Source organism: Vicugna pacos, chromosome 19 (assembly GCF_048564905.1).
Source record: "Vicugna pacos chromosome 19, VicPac4, whole genome shotgun sequence".
Classification (NCBI taxonomy): domain Eukaryota; kingdom Metazoa; phylum Chordata; class Mammalia; order Artiodactyla; family Camelidae; genus Vicugna; species Vicugna pacos.
In genome coordinates, this window is record NC_133005.1 from 20,906,231 (window position 1) to 20,930,403 (window position 24,173).

The 24,173-nt window shown below is 39.0% G+C and overlaps 1 protein-coding gene across 3 annotated transcripts in view; it reads right to left on the reverse strand.

Moving 5' to 3' along the window:
• The window catches only part of ATRN (attractin), a 125,216-nt gene that overhangs the window by 43,412 nt on the left and 57,631 nt on the right, over positions 1 to 24,173 (reverse strand). For all 3 annotated transcript variants that reach the window (XM_031674978.2, XM_072943884.1, XM_072943885.1), the window contains exons 9-21: positions 23,857 to 24,040; positions 22,694 to 22,848; positions 21,476 to 21,560; positions 17,940 to 18,160; positions 15,872 to 15,993; positions 14,856 to 14,994; positions 14,031 to 14,221; positions 13,507 to 13,726; positions 12,103 to 12,288; positions 11,312 to 11,548; positions 6,123 to 6,260; positions 3,173 to 3,266; positions 1,694 to 1,746 (exon numbers count right to left, since the gene is read on the reverse strand). In XM_031674978.2, the coding sequence (XP_031530838.2) occupies positions 1,694 to 1,746; positions 3,173 to 3,266; positions 6,123 to 6,260; positions 11,312 to 11,548; positions 12,103 to 12,288; positions 13,507 to 13,726; positions 14,031 to 14,221; positions 14,856 to 14,994; positions 15,872 to 15,993; positions 17,940 to 18,160; positions 21,476 to 21,560; positions 22,694 to 22,848; positions 23,857 to 24,040 (2,025 nt within the window). The remainder of the gene's footprint in view (positions 1 to 1,693; positions 1,747 to 3,172; positions 3,267 to 6,122; positions 6,261 to 11,311; positions 11,549 to 12,102; positions 12,289 to 13,506; positions 13,727 to 14,030; positions 14,222 to 14,855; positions 14,995 to 15,871; positions 15,994 to 17,939; positions 18,161 to 21,475; positions 21,561 to 22,693; positions 22,849 to 23,856; positions 24,041 to 24,173) is intronic.

The window sequence follows — 24,173 nt, forward strand, 5'->3', positions numbered from 1 at the left end:
GTGGAAAACCATTTTATATTCTCCTAAAAAGTTTATAAGGGCTTCAGTTTCTCCACATCATTGCTAAAACTTGGTATTAGCTTTATTTTTCAAGACAGAAATATATTATAATGTATCCGATTACAAAAAAATTAATTGATGTGGTTTCAGACTCCACACTGTTAACTAACCTTTAAGAAATGACCAGTTGTTTGGTTTTAGTATGGTATCAAGGGACAATATCTGAATCTAAAAAGGTTACTCAAACACCCTATCCTTTTCCAACTATCTGTCTGGTGAGGCCAGATTTTTTTTCACATACTTTAAACAGAAATATACTGCAAGAGATTGAAAGCAGAAGGAGATATGAGAATCTAGTTGTCTTTTATTAAGCATGGTATCAGCTTTTTAAAAAATTTTTTAGATTTTATTTTTGTTTTCTTTTTTATTGAAGTACAGTTGATTTACAATGTTGTGTTAGTTTCAGGTGTAGAGCAAAGTGATTCAGTTTATATATATGTGTGTGTATATACAAACATACATATCCTTTTTCAGATTCTTTTCCATTATAGGTTACTACAAGATATTGAATATAGCTTCCTGTGCTATATAGTAGGTCCTTGCTGTTATCTGTTTTACATATAGTAGTGTATACCTGCTAATCCCAAACTCCTAATTTATGCCCCCCAACCCCACCCTCTCACCCCCAGCATTGGCTTTTGATTCTAGTCATTTTAGGGTGTATGTCACTGTAGTTTTAATACACATATCCCAAATGTCTAATGCTACCCATTTTTTTCATGTGCTTATTGGTAATTCGTGTAAGAATTGCCAGGTATAAGAATTCTTCATATACTCTGAATATAAACTTTTTATCAAAGATATGCTTTGCAAACATTGTCTGTGTCTGTGGCTTGTTTTTTTTAAAAAAACAAGTTTTAAATTTGGTAAATCCCAATAGACAACTTTTTCTTTTGTGAATTGTTCTTTTGGAATTACAGCTAAGGTACACAAGATCATGAAGTACCTCTTGTTTTTCTAGAAAAAACACACTTACAGGTTCTAGCTGGAATGAATTTTGAGGGGACGCTATTTAACTCAGAAAAGCTGGTTTGTAATTATAATAGAATGCCAAAACATTAGCTCCTTTTTCTCCAGTTCCATAATCTGTCCTATTACGTGGACTCTCTGACAGGAAGAAAATGCATTTACCCACCCAGATCTGGTCCTGGTCACCCTGCCAGACTTCCCTTTCACTGTAAGTTAGACATTACTTTATTTTACATATTAGTTCCTAAAGAGGTGGTTAACACAAGTCAGTTTTAGAGGGAATGATAACTTCAACTACATTTTAAGGATTGTTTTTGATCTATACTAAAATATGAAATATGATGACCCCAACCAAGTAATGGCAAATGAAAGGTTTCAAAAGAATATAAACAAGGAAAGGCAGAGATATTTACTGCTGTATTCTTCCCTGATATCTGCTATGAAAATACTGATATAAACCACAACCAGAATTAAAGCAGCTTAAAACAGTGTTCATATCTGTAGTAAACCTAATAGAATGTAACGCAGCAAATTAGGGGACACGTCCACCAGTGTTCATTGTATTCCTGCAGCACTTGCCATTCTCAAACCATGTTAAAGAAAACAATGAAGTTTTACTGAGCTACTTTGCTTCTAGACAAAGAAGAATTGCAAAAACACTTACAATAGCATGTTCCTTTGAGAGGGTTTCCCTGGTATCGATTTTCTACCTCACATCTAGGGGGAAGAATGAAGATTATTTTCTATTGTTACATAAAATAGAATCTACATTCATTTCAAAATCGAGCAGCTTCTTTTATAAAAGCTACAGTGTTTGAGTCAGTACAATTACATTCTTCACTGTTACTCAAATCAGGTAGACAAACAAGACTTTGACTCAAATCAGGTAGACAAACAAGACTTTGCATTCATTTTCAATGCTGACTGCCCAGCAGTTCACACCACCAGCAGCCAATAAACATTTGCCAAAGCACGAGATACATCCAAATACAGTAAAATTCAGATCCTATTTATTATCATGAAAAACACATTTTCACTTTTGTATGGACTAAATATTCTTCTAAAAGTGCTTAAAACATTTTTCAAATTGATTTCCCTGTGGTTAGTTACTAAAAAAGTAGTGAGTTTTTATCCATCTTGGAATGTGTGGGTGTGGATGAGACTCTGACAAAGCAAACTGTTTAGACTGTGCCAAAAGATGTAAGTGGCGGCTGAGTGGAAGAATGGCTATCTTACAGTATGTGCTTTTTCACGAGGGCCACCCAGCTCTCTGACTGTTTTTACTACAATAAAATCAGAGCTGTTAATTGGGGGGGGAAACATTTTTCATATGTTCATTTCTCACTTTTCCTACTCTCTCTGGATAAATTGATCTCAAGTCTCTTCTTGAGAGAATGAATAAAATGAGTATGTTTTACGAGGTTTTCTGGTGAGGCAGAGAAAAATTGGGGAACAATCTCTCTTGTTTCAACTCATGAGGACACTAACAACAATTGTCACCAGTCTCACTACTGATGCGTGGGGAAACTGAGACTTGCCTCAAGAGCTCCCTGCTCAGGGGAGGCACAGCCAGGGCTGAAACCCCATACCTGCCTGATGCTGTCTGCATCCTCATGGATGGGGACCTCAAACTCTTCCCTGGAAGGTATCTGACTTACTGAACCAAGGAAGATGCTAGAACATGGAGGGATGTGTCAAAGGCAAGAGGATCAATCACTTTTACTGTTAGACAACCAAAATGCCAAATAAAATCCCACCTTGGAATACCAGCTCTTCTAACTCTGTCTTTTAGGAAAATCTCCTGACATGACAAAACTTGAGTAGTTGCTGAAGTTAAAAGACTAATTCAAGTCAGCAAGCCAGGAAATGCTGGTGTCACTCAAACATAAAAATGTGAATTAAAGAGGCGTGAAGGAATTACCGCTAAACTGATGACCTCCTCAGTATGGAGGGTGACTAAATTAGACCCGTCAGAAGAAGAAAGGGCAAAATTTCTACTCAGTCAACCTGGAAGTCCCTCAGAGCTCATGGAAACAAGGCACAGGGAAGAGGGTGGCTCTTGGGGTTCAGGCAGCTTCAAGGCCCTGTGGCCCTCCCTGGTGAGTGTGGCCTGTGGCAGGAGTCCCGGGAGTGTGGTACTCACAGCTGGCACTCATCCCCCTTGACGCCCTTGGTGGTGCAGAAGCACTTGCCCGTGTTGGTATTGCACAGCGATGCATGCCCATTGCACCTGCACGCTGGGGAGGAGGAAAAGGAACAGAGGATCACATCTGGGTTAAAAGATTACCACTATCAGAGACTTTTCCTAAAACTAATAATTTTATCTGAATTGGATTCAATAGGAAAGCCAGGTTAAAACAAAAGCATTTATTTAGTGGGTAAGACTCTTGTTTTTCAGCTAGTGATTTATCTCAAATAATGTCAAGGCAACATTAAAGGTGACACAGTCACAGGCCAGGAGGAAAGAGAATGCGTGTCAACTGCCATCTGAGGCCTTCGCTCTTTTGATTTTTGCAACAGACTATTCTTCACTGTCACGACTCTTTCATCCATTCAATAAACATTTCTGAAGCATCTCCACTGTGGGCACACAGACACAGTCCTTGTCCCCATGGAGACGCTCTGAGCGGTGACTGCCCTCTAGGGGAGGGCTGGTCTGGCTAAGCTCTGCCTCGCTGAGGTGCCTTCCCTACAATGGCCACATTTCAAATCACACCAGGGCTCAGAGCTGGGGCAGGATTCCAGTGGCAGGTCAGTGTTTCAGAGACACTCGGGGACACACCACCCTTGCCTGCTGTCTTCTTAGCCTTCATAGCAGATGACTCGAGTCATCTCCCTCCTCCAGCCATCAACACGTCCCCACAGTCTTTCACTCAACACATAGTGTGAGCTGTGACACATTTATACTTCAGCTGAAATAAGTGAGTCCTTTTGCTCAACATCTTTTCACTCATAACCTGTTCTTCAGTGAATAAATTAAAAGTATTAGGCTGGAGATAGGTGTACTTTTAAAATAAACCCTGTGGAGAAAAAAAATCACCCCACGACACCTATAAATAGAATAGTGCAGTGGTTAAGAGACTTTATGTGAAGTGAGGAACACGAGGGTTTGGCTCTAAGCTCTGCTGAGAATGCAGAGAGGTGCAGGGTATTAGCAAACGCAAAGGCCTGAAGTCATTCTGACTGGGTTTGAATCCAGGCCCCTCTGCTTAGCTCTCCTGTAATTTTGAGCATGCTACTTAACATGTCTAAGTCAGCTTCCTCATCCATGTAATGGGGATAATAATAACAAAGCCTATCTTGTAGGATTGCTGGGAGGATTAAATGAGATAATACATTAATAAAACATGGTTAAGCATTCAAAAATCATGGCTATTACCTGTAACTTAAGGGCTATACAACTCTAAGGAGAAAACATTAAAGACTTGGTATCTTAAATACCACTCATGGTATTTTTAAAACATGCTTTCTCTTATGGGTTGTGACTGAAAAACAAAGCCAGCTCTAAGTTCTGGACAACTGACTCAGGCCCCTCAAATGGCACAGAGGATGTAATTTTTCTAAGATGACAGCTGCAGATACGGGAATGATGGCATCTGGAGGCACGACCAGGCCCAGGAGTTAAAGTCATGTCCTGGATGTGGTCCTCAGTGTGACCAACTCTCACAGTGAGACCTTGGGCAGGTTACTTAATCTCGGGGATAACAAAAGCAACTACGTCTCAGGTGGTTGCCAGCACAATGCCTTGTACACACTCACCACTCAGTAATGTCAGACACTCTGACTACTATTTAATGGATGAAATCTATTAACAAGGAGTGAAAGAGTATTTTTAGAATAGCTTTTAATCTGAGCAAGAAATTTTATATGAGTGGTGAGAAAGAATATTAGAAGAGTAATAATAATCGCTCACATCTACCGAGTACTGACTACCTGTCATGTGCTGCTGACTGCTTTCATTTCAACAACCAACCTATTATCTCCATTTTACAGATGAGGAAACTGAACCCCAGAGAGATTAAGGGATATTCTGCTAGGATGCTAGCTCTCTCCTGGCTGCTTGGGATCAGATTCTCAAGGGCCATGCTAAGGGGTTTGGAGGTGGGATCTGGGGAGTAGGCAGAGATATTCCTTTCTTAGTTACTTTCCTACTCAGATCTGAAGGATCTTTCTACTGGAAATGAGAACAAACCACAAAGTACTTTATTGGTATCAACTGTCATTTAAAAAAATATAATTTGAGTCCTGAAAATAAAGTGTCCTACTGCTTACAGGAATCTATTTCACAGGTATGGGGAAACAAGGGACTGTTTAAATCTTTAAAAATACTAGAAGTACTGAGGAATCCTGCTCCTGGTTAAAAACCTATGTGTGATTTTTGAGGCTCAACCACAGACAAGGACAAAGGCTTTCCCTGGTGGGTCTCACGGGAAAGCTGCCCTCCAGCCTGGGTGGAAGTCTCTGGGGGGAGCTGAGTCAAGGTCTCAGGCCCCCTGACCAGCCACACTCCTTCACATATTTGCATCCTTAGCTCAGGAGCCTTCATTCCCAGGTCTCTTTACCTGAGGCCTTGGGCAGAGATCTTCAAGCACCTCTGCTGAGCCACCTTGTGGAGGAGAGGGGAACCCTGAAGACACTTTCCTCACCCCCAGTCCTGGGTACCTTTCCACTCCTAGCCCTTTCTCTTCCCCCTCCCTCCCCACCCCTGGGGGTCATAAAAGGCTTTTTCGGGGCCTTTGTTCAGGGCTCCCTTCACAGTGAGCTGATCCCTGATCCACCTGCTGCTCAACCAGCCACCATTCCAGGAGGGCAAATGCAACAAGGAGAGTCAGTGCTTTCTCTAGTTTAAAGCCTCTTGCTTACATCATCACAGTAAGTGATTAAAGGCTTAACACCTTCGTTTCTGACTTTTTGCTCTGACACTTGGCAGCTCTGTTCGCTCTCTCCCAGCTCAGCTGACCTCCTGACAAGTAGAATTTAAGGAATGCAGTATCCAAAACCAAGTGGCTTTTTCCCTCCAAGATATTCAGGTCAAACAGAGACATAGTGTTCCGCCTGGTTTGCAATCAGTAACCCTAAAATATGTGACTTACGTTGACATTTTCCCCCATTGGTGGGATCACCATAGAAGCCAGATATGCAGGTCTCACAGTGCTTGCCCGTGGTCAGGTTCTCACACTTCTCACAGATACTCTGATTGATGCATTTGCTGTGGCCATTACACTGACAAGCTGAAAGAAGGAATTGTCCCATGGTAGAACTGGGTGGACTGAGTTCCACAAGATTTACTTGCAACTATCTGTTTTAGTTCCTTATTGCCTCTAAATACAAAATCATCAAAACTACTAAAAACTAGTTTGAGAAATAAGATCTAAACATCAAAAAAGAACTAGTTCAGGAAAATCAGAAATAGATCACAACAAGGTGAAAGTCTGTAGCCATTAAAAAAAAGTTTTGTTGTTATTCACTATAAAAATAGTATGTTCATGATAGTAAATTTGAAAAATACAAGGAAGGGGAAAAGATCATATACAATTCCACCACCCAGAGATCACTGTCCACATCTGGAATCTTTCCTTCCAGTAATTTTTCTATACAGTTTTACACAGTTGTGCACATATTAATATACAATTTTGATTTTTTAAATATAGATCACAATTATTTTACATTATTTTCTCCATCTTAAGCAAAACTTGAAATGCAAAATGATTTCTATGAATCATAACAGTCATTTAACCACTCCTTTACATTCTGATATTGTTTGCTTTCAATTTTTCATTTTTAGAAAAACACCATGCTTATATATAAACATTTCCATAAATGGAATTGCTAAGACTCCTGATGTATATAGACTTTACAAACAGAAAGGCATATGAAGCCTGGACCTCTCAGGACTGCTCAGGACAGCTGTGCACTGCAGACTCCATGTGGGGCCACTCACTTAGCACATAACTTGTAAGCAGACCTGCCTTTTTTTCTCCTTCGCTCCACTGAGATATAATTGACATATTATGTTGCATAAATTTAAAGTGTACAATGTTTTGCTCTGATACACTTACATACTGCAAAATGATGACCACCATAGCTTTGGCTAACACAAGCATCATGTCACATAATTACCATTTCTTTTTTGTGGTGAAACATTTAAGATCTATTCTTTAAGCAACTTCTGTGGATCTGTCTGGGTTGATCAATGTGATACAGCCTCTGCCTTTGCAGTTTTTGATGGCCTTGCACCTGTTCTGTTTCTCCACCCGTTTTCTATCCCATCCCTGTAGGTATCTGAGTTGCACTAAGCCTGCCAGAGGGACTGTCCCTCCTAGAGGGGACTGCCAAAGTGACTAGATGCACTCTACCAAATGACACCAGAAAATCCAGCAGAGGTTGGGAGCTGGAGCAGGCCTCAGGAGAGTGGTGACAACGGGAAGTACCTCATGACCTGCTCTGCCTGCTCAACAGCTTACCGAGGCATTTGTCAAGGTGTTACAGGAGGAAAGGACCATTCCGCGGGGCGGGCAAAGGAGGAAGGCTGGGGCCGAAAGAAAAAATTAGAGCAATGTCCCCAGTTATCTTCAGGTTGCCATAACACCCCAAGGTGGGGGGGCACTTGGCACAATCACGAATATGCCAAATGCATCCGGGCACCTGGTCTGTCGCTCCCTGCTTCCTCCACTGTGGGAGGAATGCTGAATAAGAATAATATACTTTGTACAGTGAATTTAACAAAATAAGTGGAAGATACATACATTGCAGACTATAAAACATTGTTGAAAGAAAATAAAGAACTAAAGAAACAGAAAGACATTCCATGTTTATAAACTGGAAGGCTTAATCTTGTTAAGATGGTAATACACTCCCAATTGGTCTATAGATTCAGTATTATCTCTATCAAGTATCAGCTGGCTTTTTGAGGTTGTTCCTAAAACCGACAAGTTCATTCTAAAATTCCAATGGAAATGCAAGGAATCCAGAACAGGCATGATAATCTAGAAAAATAAGAACAAAGCTGGAGGACTTAGACTTCCTAATTTCAAAACTTTGTACAGTAATTGAGAAAGTGTGATACTGGCATAAGGACAGACATATAGGTCAGTGGAATAGAAACCAGAGTCTAGAAGTAAGTTCTTATATTCCACTGATTTTCAACAAATGTGCCCCCAAAGTTCAATGGTTAAAAAAATACCCTTTTCAACAAACCGTGCAGGGACAATTCATTAACCACACACACAAGGAGATAAATTTGGACTCCTATCTCACACCATGTACAAAAAATTAACTCAAAATGAATTATGGACCTAAATACAAAGAAATAATTTTATTTCACTTTAAAAACAAAACACAGGCATAAGCCTTTCTGATTCTGGGTTAGTTAGGCACTGATTTCTTAGCTACAATACCAAAAGCACACAGGATAAAAGAAAACACTGATACAATAGACTTATAAAGTTTAAAGTTTTTGTATTTTAAAAGATACCATCAAGACAGTGAAAAAAAAACACACAGAATGGGAGAAATTATTTGTAAATCGTAAATCCAATAAGGAACTTGTAACTAGAATTCATAAAGAACTCTTATGGGTCAATAATAAAAAGACAATGCCATTTATAAGTGGGCAAAGAATTTAAATAGACAGTTCTCCAAAGAAGACATCAAATGGCCAATAAGATGCTCAACTTCATCAGTCATTAGGGAAATGCAAATCAAAACCACAGAGAGGCACCATTTCTCGTACACTAGAACAGCTGCAATCAGACAGACAGACAGACAAGTGCTGATGAGGATGTGGAGAAATCTGAACCATTTTACATTGCTAGTGAGAATGAAAAATGGTACAGCTACTTTGGGAAACCTTGTGCCCACTAGTCCCCATTTCTGCCCCTGGCCCTAGGCAACCACTAATCTATATTTTGTCTCTAAATACTTGCCCTTCTTCAATATTCCATATAAATGATTTCATACAATATACAGTCTTTGCATCTGCGTGGTTTTACATAACATATTTTTGAGGTTCGCCCATGTTACAAAATACATCAGTACTTCATTCCTTATTATTTGCCCAATAGTACTGCACTGTATGAATGTACCACATTTTGTTTATCCACTCTCTGGAGGACAGACATTTGGGTTGTTTCCACTTTTGCCTATTATGAATAAAATTGCTATGAGCATTCAGTATAAGATTTTGTGTGGACATATGTTTTCAGGTCTCTTGGGAATATACTGGGTCATATGACATCTCTATGTTTAACTTTTTGAGGAAATGCCAAATTGTTTTCCAAAGTGGCTATAGCATCTTACATTCCTACCAACAATGTGTGAGGATTCCGATCTCTTCAATGATGCTGAGCATCTTTTCATGTGCTTATTTGAATTTATAGAGTCCTTTACATATTCTGGCCATTAGACTCTCATCAAATACCTGATTTGTAAATATTTTCCTGTATTTTGTGCATTTTCCTTTCACTTGATTTATCTTGCTGTTAGTGGAAAGGCACAGATTTAAATATTTCATTAATTAAGCCACTAGTAGATTAGCAATAGAATTGTAGATCCTTCAAAATATTAGAGAGGAAAAAAGGGAGCAAAAAAACTTTTAATCCAGTTTGGTAGATTAAAAAATGGCTTCTCATTTTATTTTCCATTTCTTGCATTATTTCCTTTTCTGAGAATGATGTTGCATCCTTTGCCCACTTTTTCTGTTAGGGTGACATGCAGCATTTTTTTTTCCCCTGGATGGTGGAGGTTTACATACTTTGGATGATAATCATTTGTTACATACACTACAGTTATTTTCTCAAGAGTCTTATCTCTGGCCTTTCATCTTTGTTTACAGTGGGCCTTCCCCTTACAGAAGTCTTCACAAAGAGCCCTGTCTGACAGGCTCTTGGAGAAGTTCTCATCCACTAACCTCCTGGGAGTCTCTGCACCAGCCTAGCCTCTCCCACCTGTTCTGAAGGCCAGTCAGTACATTCCCGAGTATCTCCTGAAAGTCTGAATCAAAGGCCATTTTCTCAGGGGTGGTTTCTCAGAGCAGCTACCCCAGCAGCTTTAGGCCAGCTCATGGTCTAGTCCTTCTTGCACCAACCACTGGAAGGGACAGAGAGGAGGGAAGGATGGGGGAGAAGGGAAAGAAGGAAGGGAGGGAGGGAGGGAGGGAGGGAGAGGGGAGAGAAAGGAAAAGAGAGGGAAGGAGGGAGAAAGGGAGACAGGCAGGCTGGCTGCATTTTTCCTTTTTTCCTCTAGTCAAAAGGAATAGAGAGCGGTTTCCTTATTCCTTTTCTTAGAGCACTTCATTACGAAAATCTGTATTAAAAAACTTCCTGTTCCTTTGATATGTATATATATGTAAATCTGTTTAAAACCTAAATAAGGCTTAAGTCAGCAACAACGTAGGGATGTTTCTAAGAGCTCAGGAGCCATCTCTTTGAAATGTAAACATCAAGGGATCCAGCCCCCCTTCCCGGTCTCTGTGGGAATCCAGCCAAACCGTAACTACCCGTTTGCCATAGATACAAGTTTTTTCCCCCTTTGGATAAAGGCAATTAATTAACACAGGCAGTCATCCCAACTACCAGGTGAATTCAGAATAAACTAGGAAAAAAATGTAGAGCAAACTGTTAAATCCTCTCACATGAGGACAAGGTATCATCATTTGAGAACATGTATAAAAGGGATTATATATGTTCGGCTGTTTAAAAGAGTGGAATTTCTCTCTGTCTTAGCAATCTCACTAGCGGATTGCTGTGATGTGCACCACAGTCTGGTTTAATGTTTATTCAATAATAAAACCATTTTCTTTCTTCCTTTTCTATATCTGTGAAGAGGAATTTCTGGGATGGCAGATTTTATTTTTAATTTTCCCCCTAACAATTGCCACAATGTATTAAGTAAAAAGCAAACTGCTTTTTAATAATATATATCATATGCATAGTATACAGCATAGTATTTTTTATCTAAAAATATATATCTATGTTAAACTGTTGTAAGTTTTTACCTCTATGAAGTACTGGTGACAAGAGAAATTTCAGTTTTTATTTTATCTACATCTGTAATATTTAATTTTTTATAATGAACATTTCTGTAATGAAAGTAAAACAACTCATTTGAAATCTTTAGGATTTTCATTAGTTGACATTATATCTTTCATATGAACCCATTTCTCCTAAAATGATGTTATATTTTCTTCTTAAAGGAAATCCATATAAATAATGTAGCTTTCAAGGCTTTATTCTTTGTAAATAGGTAGTACAACACTTGACTTTGGATACACAAGACATCTTACCTGGACAATGAATGAAAGACCAGTTGTATCTGCTGTCCTCCAGACACATGCTGGAATTGAGAAGGGGCTGTGGATAGAAATTCCCTGTCTGAGGGGTCTGAGACGGCATCTTCACTGGTCCTTTATAGGAGCCTTCTATGCATTTGCCTTTGCCAGTATTGCTGGGATCAGTACACCAGCCACAGCCTGGTTGCTCCAAACAGTGACTACAGGTACAGTAGCCTGAACAATTTTCAGCTGTACAAAAAAAAAAAGAAGTTACAATTCACTATCACATGTAGACTTAAATTCACTGCATTTAAATTATCTTTTTCTTTAACAGACGATTCAACTTCTGTGAGTCAAAACTCCTATTCTACTGTGATTGTTTAAAGGACATAATAAATTTTTAAAGAGCCCAATATTTTGCCCAACATATAATAGGGACTCCTCCCCTCTCAATCCCAAAATGCTGGAGGCAGAAAAGACCTTAGTGATCATTTGCTGGAAAGCACTTACTTTATGAATTAGTAGATTAAGATGTGGCGACACTACATGGGCTAAGCAATATGGTACTGAGTTGGGCAAGTTATTTCTGCACTTGTGATTTCTCCTACGTTTGTTCACTCATGTCATTGTGCTTGATTCTGTATGCAGGTTCACATGAGGCAGTCTCTGGACAGACCTGAGCAGAAGGTCAAGTCTGTTCTCATGCCTAGAATGTTCAGAGGCTGACAGCACTGCCCTACATGCAGGAGTTGTCACTCACACACAGGGCACTCATGAGTGCCTAGAGCTCACTTTGCACTCACGGGGGCAGCTGCTCATGGTATACCACTCCATACACTGGCCAAAAGGGAAGGAGGCCACGTAGGCATTGGAGTCCACGCACTGCTTCATGTTGCTACACCACATGCACTCTGAGCTGCCGCTGGTGCACTCTCCACATGCCGTCCGCAAGGCACACGGTGGCCGGCACTGCTTGGCGCTGTGGTTCGCTGGGAAGTAAACCCAAGAGAGACACTTAGCGCTCCCACCAAGTCAGCTGAGGTCAAAGGCTTTCCAGTGTGGGTTGTGAGCCACTAGTGTGTCACGAAGTCGATTCAGTGGGCTACACTCAATGAAGAATACAGAAAGTACTAGGTCATGATTTACTGTTTGGTCAAGTATATTTAAACACTTGAGGTGAAAAGTGTTTTTCTTTTCAAAGAGTGTTAAGGATTGACATGAGGGAACAAGTTAATCTTCCCATATGAGTAAGAGTTCTAAAGCTCCTTACAATATAGGAGACTCAGGATGAACTTCTGGGGTTTTATAATCCTCCCAAATATGCAAAATTGTATCTTTGTTTATCTGGGGGGAAGAAAACCACAGCATTCATTAAATTCACCAAAGTATTCAGGATCAAAATGGCTGAAAAGCTCCCCTTTTCGGGAAAGTTAGAAATTGTATTTTAAGGTGACTTCCAGAGTGCTATGAATTCTCGTCCACACCTCTGTATTCCTCAGACAAGTTATAGTACCTTCCTAAAATGAGACATGATGTCAGTGGAGTCCAGCCTCCCAAAAAGATCCACAAAATTCCACCTACTGCTTGTGAGTCCTTCAGCAGGAGGAGGGTGCTGGCGGAGGGCTTGCCCACGTGCTGCCTTTACACAGCCTGAGTGCAGCCCAGAGGAGCGCTTCAGGCCTGGGGAGCCACTCCAAGCGCTGCTCCTTCAGCACCTCCCTCCCGCAGCTAGCATGCCAGGTCTGCTTCGGCTGGCTGTCACATAACCAACCGTTCTCATTGTTTTTCTTCCAACTGACATCATCTTTTTGTCCAATGTCCCTGTAGTGGTCACCTAGCTTTTCTGATCTTTTCTCTGCATTTTTTTTCTTTCTTCCACAGCATTTCTCTGCCAACACCAAGAAATTGGCCTTTCAGGGCAATTCTTATTACCTTTTGTTGTCAACAAACCAATCAATCTCACTGGTAATTAGAATATTAGGATCCTTGAGTAGTATTAGTTATTGTTGGTTTTGCTTATGGCTCACGTTGTTCAGAGCCAAAGACCATTTCCTTCTGCTTTAAAAATTCTGGGTTATACTCTGCTTCAAATGTTTGAAATCAATACTCCATCTGTTTTTCATGAAATTCCACAATACTTAACGATGCCTTCTACAGTTTCTCTTTCAACGAACTTCCAATAACACTTAATTCACCCTTACACTTACCAGGCCTTTCACAGACACTACCATTGAGTGGGTTGATGCAGGTTGCAGCCTTTAAGCCCCGAGTACTGGGTTCTGACAAGATTCCACAGAATCCAGCATCACTGGGCTCATGCGGCATCCACTGTAGCAAACTATTGGTGAATGGGGACATATCTTCCCAGCACCAGTAGGACACGTTGATCTTCCGCAGGCCAACCCATGGGGTTAAGGTGAGCTTGGACTATAGGCAAAACAGGCACAGCTATGAATATAATCAACGTCTTGACCAAAACAGGCTTCTAGATAAAAACCATTAAGTTACATATATCCAATAGATACAGGAAAACCTCCCTATCCCAAATCACCCATGGCAGGTGAGTACAGACCATCATTTCTATGTTTACATAGCATGCCTGGCACTTCAACATGGCCATTTTACAAAGGACAGGAATATAGCTCAGAGAAGACATCAAAATTTTCACAGAGATTAATAGCAAAGCAATAGGTGGATATTAGAGATTTAAATTCCAAGGGTTTTAACTCACCATGCTCTGTGATGACTGCATGATTCGCAGCTGCTTAAGGACAAATTCTACCTTCTTCTGGGTTGTAAGAGAAGCCAAAAAGGCATTGTGGTTCCTACAGGATAATTTAGCATTGTCATAATTCTCCTTGGCAGTAGTAATTTTCAAACATGAGTTTCCGACCAAATGCCAGCCAGTGCCACAGATATTTTCTTTTACAAAGAAGGGAGAGAGAAATAAAGAATTTTAGAAATCACATGAAACTACTTATATCACCAGTTTGAATTACCGAAAACCTAAATGGTTTTTGTGATTTGAATTCTAGGTACTTCGTTAGGATGTGGTGAGGGCATCAGACATATTACTAAGGACCAAATAAAGAATACACATAAGAATTTTTAAAATGTTTATCAGTAATATTTCCTAGATCTCAAGATGCATATTTTGAGGTCAATCCTCCTATGTTTTAGAGAAAAATATTTGTTTAGTGCCAGTGTTAAATTTATAAACCTTCTTTTGAAGAACAATTAGAAACAAGGTTAAAATCCTAAGTAAAGAGCAGAAAAACAAACATGGATTATTGGAAAGGTGGATTGGAAAACACCACATCAGCAGATAATGCTTCACTTTCTTTCAAAGGATGATAGAAGTCAATACTTAAAAATCGTCTTTTTGTTAAAAAAAAAATAACAACCACATTAGTGGTGTAGGGGATGAATGGATAAAGTGAGTTTGTCCCCTTTGCGGGTTTCAACCTAGGTAGGCTGCACAGTCTTGAGGGTGTGTGCGTGTGTGTGTGTGAAGTCTTTGGACCCAAACACATCAAGATGCCCCTGCAAGGCTTACCAGGCAGCGCGATGCACTCCTGATTCCGGGGCTCCCACTGACAGTTCTGGTCCAGGGCACAGCTCCTGCAGCTGGTCTTCTTGTTACAGTAGTACATGGGGTTATCCTTGGGACAATTATCATATCTGAAAATGGAGATCTAGAACACAGTGGACAGAAGTTTTCCTCTTAAACTCACAGAGAGATCATGGTAGGAACAAACAGAATACTAAATACAACAAAGTCTAGCTGAGGAAGCAAACTACAGACAGACAGATAGACAAGATGCAAATGAAGCAGCACTACAGTGGGAACACTGTAGTGAAATGTTCCGCTCAGGGACATGCCTTTTACCTGGCAAGGAAGCAGTGCACTCTTTTAAACACCATGCTTCAACCTGCTCATCTGTAAAATGGGGATGTTGAACTTACTGCTTTTTAAACACCTCCCAAACGTGCTAAAAGTTTTATATTTTATAAGCTGCTTACCAGACTGACAAAGAATATCAAAAACTATAAAAGCTGAGTAATCTTTTTTTTCCTTATAATCTAAATCAAAAATCATAAATGCTAAGCATAAATTATGCTGAGCCAAGATACAACATAAAGAGATTTTGCGAAATCTGTGATTTCCACGATTCAGTATGGCTGCTACATCCCCAACTCACTTTCAATCTCAAGTCCTAACTTGCTCCCCAAACCTTGCTTAGGTAGAGGGAGCACACCATTATCAACTCCACACTGAGGATCTAGTACTCAGCCATAACCATACCCAGGGAGCGGGGAGTACTCAAGAGTAATAGTCTCGCCTTCTATAACACCACACATAAATCCTTGTGGCTAGCAGGGCCTCTGGAAATCAGGAAGTATAGAGCATCCCTTCTTAAAAGAAAACTTGAGCAATAATAAAATCCAAATCTACACTGATGGTTTTAAAAATAACTCCAGGCCAGTATTTATACTATACACACTATAATCTACACCTAACTCTACTCAGATTTGTCTATACTCTGAAATCCTTGAGAAACGGCCTCTGACCTGGCCTTCTGTGCAGCTGTGGTTCACAGGGACACAATGGTCGTTGCACCAGTGGCAGTCGTTGGTGTTGGCTGTGCAGCTGTAACAATCCGTGTGCTGGTCACATCGGTCATGGTCAAGAGCTATGTAGAGAAGAAAAACTCATCAACCATGACAGCTTCTCCTAAGAAAAGTCACAGGCCATTACAAATATTTTACAGCTTTTGTTGAGACTAAGACAAAAAAACCAAAGTAACAAGAGCTGGGAAGTAAAATGAGGAGTGAAACTGGCAGGAAAATGTACTGACATGTTCAGGTTAAAATACTATTTAGAAATAAATAAACTGAAGAAAAGCTATTTTGTATTCCATGCCTCCAACAAAAGTACACCGAAAATGAAAAACAAAGATAAGTTAATTTAACTCAACAACGAGATATGACAGAAATAGGTCTGGTTCTTTGAATATTTTTCTTCCAAAGGAAAAAAAATCAACTAGTAATTGAACATCAAGAGCTGCCCAGGAACCGAACAACATAATATAGGAGGACCAAGTCATTCATCCCAGCTATAAATGCAAGGATACTATGGGCACAGGAAGCAGGTGGCACCACAGAACCCCCAAAAAGGCATGAGGCTGAGCTCCATCTTGCACAAATATATGTAAGTCAAAGAACTGGGCTACTACAGACCTGTTTGCTGATCTCCTACTGATCCCAGAAGAGTCAAGGTCAACAACAAAAGAGAATCTGCACCACTGTGTTGCCTCATCTGTTAAACCATTCACGGACATGGCGCGTGGTGGAATCCATGGACTAGAAAAGGCAGGGCTCCCCCTCACAAAGACCCCAGCAACCTGCCTGGTCATCACCCCCTGGACTGGACCCACATACTGGGCCCACAGAGTGAACCAGGGAGGTAATATCTGAGATGAGATCATAGCAACTGGGTTCATAATGAACCATCTAAGGATAATTAAACATTATTTCCTATAAATTTGCACAATTTGAGCTTTTAAAATGTGGTTAAAAACTAACTATTTCACTGATTTTATCCCTTTTAGGAGACAGGTTCTGGTTATTGTGGTTCTCCAGCACTCACTAGACCACCAATGACTTGGAAGGTTCCCCAGGTGTTCTTACTGAGGATTTATGTTCAGCTTAATTTGGAGTGTTCTGTAAGAGTGAAGCTGTCTCTATCCATCATAACGCTCATGGTAACTGCTACATCAAGTTAAGAAATTCAGTCAACAGGCTTTAAATTAACTGAAGTGAAAACATATTTTGCAGAGACATTTTTCTTATGTTCAAAGGTCTTTCTCACATATTACTTCACCATATTTCACTGTGCTGTATGTCAAAGCAAAAGAGTAATAAAAAGCTGAGCAGGCAAGATGAAGACAGCTCAGAAGATAAAAGGGCTCTAGAAGCAGGGATCATGACTCATCCTCAGGAGCTGTCTGCCTTGCTATCACTGCCGTGCCCAACTAGAGAAGCCAGAAAAGAGTAATACTTGACAAAGATAGTAACTACCTCTGCCTACTCCAACATAGCTTTTCTGAACTGACCCTCTTAATCTTATTTCTAATGTTAGAACTGCATAATCCAATATGGTAGCCACTAACCACATGTAGTTTTTAATTCAGATTAATTAACATTAAACAATTCAGTTTTTCAGTTACACGAGTCAATTTCCAAGTATTTGATACATGTGGTTAGGAGCTAACATACTGGGACAGTGCAGATACAGAACATTTCCATCATCACAAAGAAGTCCTACTGGATTGCAGTGCCTCGGAACAACTGCAGCCAGGTTCCGGAGTTGGTGTACAGTCCATGCAATGCTAGAAAGGTTCTGCCTTTATCACAAGCAGATGGCTTCCAGGAGCCACATGGCATGTTCCCAACCATTATAAAGATGTTTATAAACCAATTTTCAAACATTCATAAAGCATTTGCATAAGTTATTACTAAATAATTTGGGATAGTAAAATGAACATAAACAGTACACACAGGATAAGTGCCTCCGTAATTCAGATAAAAAAGAATGAGCTCTCAAATTAATTAAATGTTAAGAAGAGAAAAAACATACATCTTTTGGAAAAACATTCTGATTTTAACTTTTCTTCCTGTGCATCAGTTGCCAACTCCCAGGAGACACACTGAGATGACCCTGTGTCCCATGCACACCGGATGCCAGGTCCTGCTGCCAGACAAGCAGCCTCACTCTGGTGTGCTTCACACTGTTCCGAGGTGAATGCCAGGATGTCACTGAGGAGGAGACTGTTGAAGCCACCAAATACATACATGGTACTAAAAGAAAAAAAAAGGAGAGAAACAGTTTACTAAAAACTTATATAAGCAAAGTCATAATATACCTTTTAACAATTTTTCAGACAAATCTTACATATTGAAAGTCCTTTAAAAATTACTTTTCAAGATCTCAAAAAACATTCTTACAGCCTTACCTCCCAAATTCCAACCTTTCACACTGGCCTGTGGCTACCCAGAGTAGACTACCCAGGAGTACCCACCTACTTCTTACAGCTACGATATTAAAAAGCTCTCATGATAACCTGGTGACTTTTAACCAGGATTCTCTGGAATATTTAAGTGTCAGTATAACCTAACATCTTTTAAAATTACATACATAATCCTACATCTACGTTTTTAAATATTAAAAATAAATCCATACAATTTAAAAGGCATAGATAAAGCCTGTCTAATCAAAACTGTAATGAAAACACAGACCAATAAGAAACAGGTAAAAGTACATATGGAAATTTAGTAAACAGTACAAGTGGCATTTAATTAGTGGGGGAAAGATGGACTTCTCAGTAACTAATACCAAGATAACTAAATAAACATATGGAAAAAGATAAAGTTGAGTCCATTTCTAACTCTCTATACCAGAATAAATTCCAAATGGATCAGAGAACCACCTGAAAAAAAAAAAAAAGAAACTATGCAGGCACTAAAAGAAAACATGGATGAACTACTCTATTATCTGAGAGTAGGGGGAAAAAATCCCTCTGATTTAAAATCCAGAAGGTAATAAAAAATATGGAAAATTTTGATTACATAAATTAAAAAGACATTTTGCATAGAAAATAATGTTGCAGGCAAAGTAAAAGACAAATAATACACCATGAAAAAAATTATTTATAAATATGTTACAGGGAAATAAATTTTTAAAAGTTTCTTCTGTATAGCATACTGCCCAAGGCAATCCCTATCAAATTACCCAGGACATTTTTCACAGAACTAGAACAAATCATACTAAAATTTATATGGAATCACAAAAGACCCAGAATTGCCAAAGCATCACAGAAGAAAAAGAATGAAGCTGTAGGAATAACCCTTCCAGACTTCAAACAATACTACAGAGCTATAGTAGTCAAGACAGCATGGTATTGGATTAATCTTTGACAAAGGAGGCAAGAATATTCAATGGAATAAAGACAATCTCAGCAGATGGTGCTGGGAAAACTGGACAGCAGCATGTAAATCAATGAAGTTAGAATATTCTTTCACACCATAAACAAAAATAAACTCAAAATAGCTTAAAGACTTAAACATAAGACAAGACACAATAAATCTCCTAGAAGAAAACATAGGCAAAATGTTATCTCACATACATCTCAGCAATGTTCTCCTAGAGCAGTCTACCCAAGCAATAGAAATAAGGGCAAAAATAAACAAATGGAACCTAATAAAACTTACAAGCTTTTGCACAGCAAAGGAAACTATAAACAAAATGAAAAGACAACCTATGGAACAGGAGAAAATATTTGCAAATGATGCAACTGACAAGAGCTTAATTTCCAGAATATACAAACAGTTCATACAACTCAATAACAAAAAAATAAACAACCCAATCAATAAATGGGCAGAAGATCTAAACCAACATTTCTCCAATGAAGACATACAGATGGCACCTATTATGAAAACAAATATATGTATGTATGTTTATGTATGACTGAAACATTATGCTCTACATCAAAAAATTGACACATTGTAAACTGACTATATTTCAATTAAAAAAGAAAAGACATAAGATGGCCAATAGGCACATGAAAAGATGCTCAGTATCGCTAATTATCAGAAACACAAATCGAAACTGCAATGAGGTATCACCTTACACTGGTCAGAATGGCCATCATTAAGATGTCCACAAACGATAAATGCTGGAGAGGGTGCGGAGAAAAGGAAACCCTCCTACACTGTTGGTGGGAATGTAATTTGGTGCAGCCACTATGGAAAACAATATGGAGATTCCTTAAAGAACTGAAAAAAGACTCACCACATGATCCAACAATCCTAGTCCTAGGCAAAACTCTAACTCAAAAAAATGCATGCACCTCAATGTTCACAGCAGCACTATTTACAATAGTCAAACCACGGAAGCAACCTAAATGTCCTTTGATAGATCTGGATAAAGAAGCTATCACACACAATGGAATACTACTCAGTTATAAAAAAGAATTAAACAAAGCCATTTGCAGCAACATGGATGGACCTAGAGATTACCATACTCAGTGAAGTTAAGTCAGAAAGGGAAAGACAAATACCATGTGATATCATTTACATGTAGAATCTAAAAAAATTGATACAAAATGAATTTATTTATAAAACAGAAATAGACTCACAAACATAGAAAACAAGCTTATCGTTACCAAAGGAGAGAAGAACTGGGGAGAGGGATAAATTAGGAGTTTGGGATTAGCAGATACAAGCTACTCTATATAAAATAGGTAAACAACAAGTTCCTACTATATAGCACAGGCAACTATATTCAGTATCTTATAATAACCTATAATGAAAAAGAATATGAAACCTACATCTCTCTGGTTATATATTCCTTTTATTGGAACAAGACAGTAAATTTGTCTAGCAAAAAAAAAAAAGTTACAGGTTTGGTAAGACCTAGAATTTTAAAAGGTGAAGTAGACAACAGAAGAAACAAAATAAGAAAAATTAATAACATGATTAGACTGCTTAACAAATGGAAAATCTGTAAAGCACACTGCAAGGTACAGGTTGAGTGGCCACTCTGGATCTCCCTCACATGACAGGTCTTTCTCCAGGACAGATTTAGGAAGAGATGTGTCAGTCTGGGCCAGACATTTTTGAATGAGGCAATGAAATACAGTGCAGTCCAAAGACTACAGACTTGATCTATATGAAGTATCACAATCTTACCAACTCTCTTCCCATCCCTCATCTGAAGAGCCCTGTCTCCTTTTTTTTTTTTCAAATCTTTCCTCACCACTCAGATAAAACTTCAAGAAACTTGACAACCTAAGCACCACAAACAATAGCAAAAAGCAGCAGGCGTAAGACAGTAACTACACACAACTTTGTTGTCCCACACACTCAGACAATGCCAAACACAGCTTACTCCCGTGTGCCAACAAAACCACATCAACAAACTTGGCATCAGAAGGAATTCAAATCCATATCAAATATTTTCAATATAAATTAGGAAATTCATACCTACACAATCCTGTGAAAAACTAATGGCATGAAGGAATCCTGTGAATAATGTGTAAGTCCAATTCACTTCATATTTTACTTCACTTTCATTTTTAAACACAAGAGAAGAGGAGCAAGCACTTCTCCAATTACCTGTTATATAAGACTGCTGAATGGCCAAACCTGTTGACATCGTGGTGGAGATCAGGTCTGGGAAGCACTGACCATCGGTCACAAGCTAGGAGCAAGAAAAAAACATTTCAGAAGAAACTGTCATGCACAATCAACAGGAGTTGGCATCTTCTTTGGGAAAGAAGACGGCAACAAACACAAATGTGTTTCTCAGTTTTCCTCAGTCACACCATTATTTCTGAGGTAAAACGCAGCAGCAACAGACCGGTGCGCACGGAAGAAAGGTAGGGGACTCCACGGCAATTTCAATTAGTGAATGCACCCAACATCCCACATGACTCTGCACGTGGGCTTCCTTGCCTAAGAAGTTCTGCCTAACTTGGCCCAGACGACTTCCCAGTGTTCCTCAGGACCCCACCTGGGTGGCTCCTCCTCAAGAAGGCCTTTCCTCACCATAACCCTTACCCGCCATGAGTTAAGGGATGCTTACAGGTGCTCTCATACATCATTCTCAGAGCAAGAACACCCTGACATTAATTGCAATCATTCGGTCTGCTCAGTTCTCTGCCTCCCCCACCATGAGGCCAAGGGCTGTAACTTACTCATTTTACTTCTAGATTTCTCTCTGTATATAAGTAACTTTCTCACTGTACAATAAGTAAACATGTAAAATCTTTAAAACTTTTAAGAATTTTGTGCCTATGAACTCAGTGGCTGGTACATAAGTGTCTGTTTAAAAAGAACATCTGATGATATTTATACAAAAGAATTTCTAATATTAGTTTTGCATGAACAAATATTGCCCTCTTCTGGTCAAGTATATTACCACACCAAATTAAAAAAAAAATTCCCTTCAAGTACTACATCAAGAATGTGTGAAACTGGTTTCTAGGGAATGAGATAAAGCTACTTAAACGAACTTAGCATGATGCTGGTGGTCACAACTACATAACACTACTCTGTAAGGCTTTCACTTGTAACACAGGAGAGAGCCCACTCACCCCAACTCATCCTCAAAAATTAACATTCGACTAATTAAAAGGACGGACTTCAAAAATAATTTAATAAAGTAATGCTTTTTAACAGAGTACACCACTAGTCAAATTAACATAAAAATACCATCTGGACCTCTTTCAAATGGCTTGACCATTTTTGACTAGCAATATTTTCAGTTTCTTTTAAAATGTTGCTTATACACAAAAAAGATTCTTGAGGCTAAAATAGCTTTGGGAAACTTACCAATGTCATAAGCCATGAAATCTGAAGAGAAGCACTTGGCTCCATGGCTCATGGATGTGTCATTGTGTGTGTTTCCTCCAAACACCAGCATGGTTCCACTCACTATCACAGCTGTGTGCAAGTAACGGAAAAATCGGCTGTCCTTAAGAATGGTCCTTTTGGGTTTATTTAAAAAAAAATAAACACAAGGTTAGTTCTTTAGAATGTTTATCATCTATTTGCTAATATAAGCATAACCATTTTCTTAACTTCAGATCCAAATGTGCAAATACTTCTAGATTTCTCACTGTATATAAGAAACTTTCTCAACAATAAGTAAACCTGTAAAATCTGAAAAATTTGTGCAAATTTTGATAAAACAAATAAAAAGTCTTAAAAATGTTCATACCCTATGACCCTATAATTCTAGTTTCTGAGTAGAAATCATGTGACATACAGAAGGAAGCTTACATACAATGCTTTATTAATAAGATGAAAGCTAGAAATCAAAACTTCCAACTGTACAGGCTCATTATACCCTAACGATGGAGTATTACATAGCCACTAAAAACAACAGTTTTAATGACGATGTAAAATGGTATCCACAGCATGGTCTCATATATGTAAGGAAAGACAAAAATAGAAATCATCGCTTTATAATTACATCATTTCATAACTCAAATTTGCTTTATGTTTATCAAAACTAGCCTATTTTATATAAACCAATATACAGCAGAGTGAGTAGAGCTCTGACTTTCAGGTACTGAAACTACCCCTGTTTGATGACTTCATGGAATGATGCCACTAACTGACCACAATGATAACACCTTGGTCACCAACAAAATGTTAAAAATGGATGTATTCTGCTTAATTACAATAGCGTGCATAAACACAGCTATGTAGAACAATTTATCCCTTAGGATTCTGAAAAGCTAAAATCTTACCATGGTACTAAGTGTATGCAAAATGAAAACCAGTCAAAAAAATACAAAGCATTTTCTAATCAACCTGCTACAAATTTATAGATACTACTTTATTATCTTCTACGTATTTCACAATTTCTCTATTTACAATGCTAAAGAGAATTATCCGCTAGGCCTGAAAACAAAAATGTAGCACAGTATTTTTCCCAGTAATTGCCAGCATTCACACCTTAAAGTGAAAACTCAAGAAAAAGCACCCACCACATCTGGGTGTCCACATCGTATCTGTAGAGATCATCAGCAAGCCGGTATTTGTTGGCGCTGAAAGCCTTGTAGCCTCCATGAACATACAGGGCCCGCGTCTTCTGGTCATAGACACTGCTATGGCCATAGCCCCCTTGGACAAGGGCACCCTGGGTTTGTAATATACTCCATGTGTTCTTATCTGGAAAAGGCAAACAGTTAAAGGCAAACATCGCACACTCCTCCTCTCGAATACTTAAAATTACCAATTAGCTCAGGAAAAGAGAAGAAATTTCAGGAGACTTGATACATGTAACTTTCTTTAATTTTTTTAT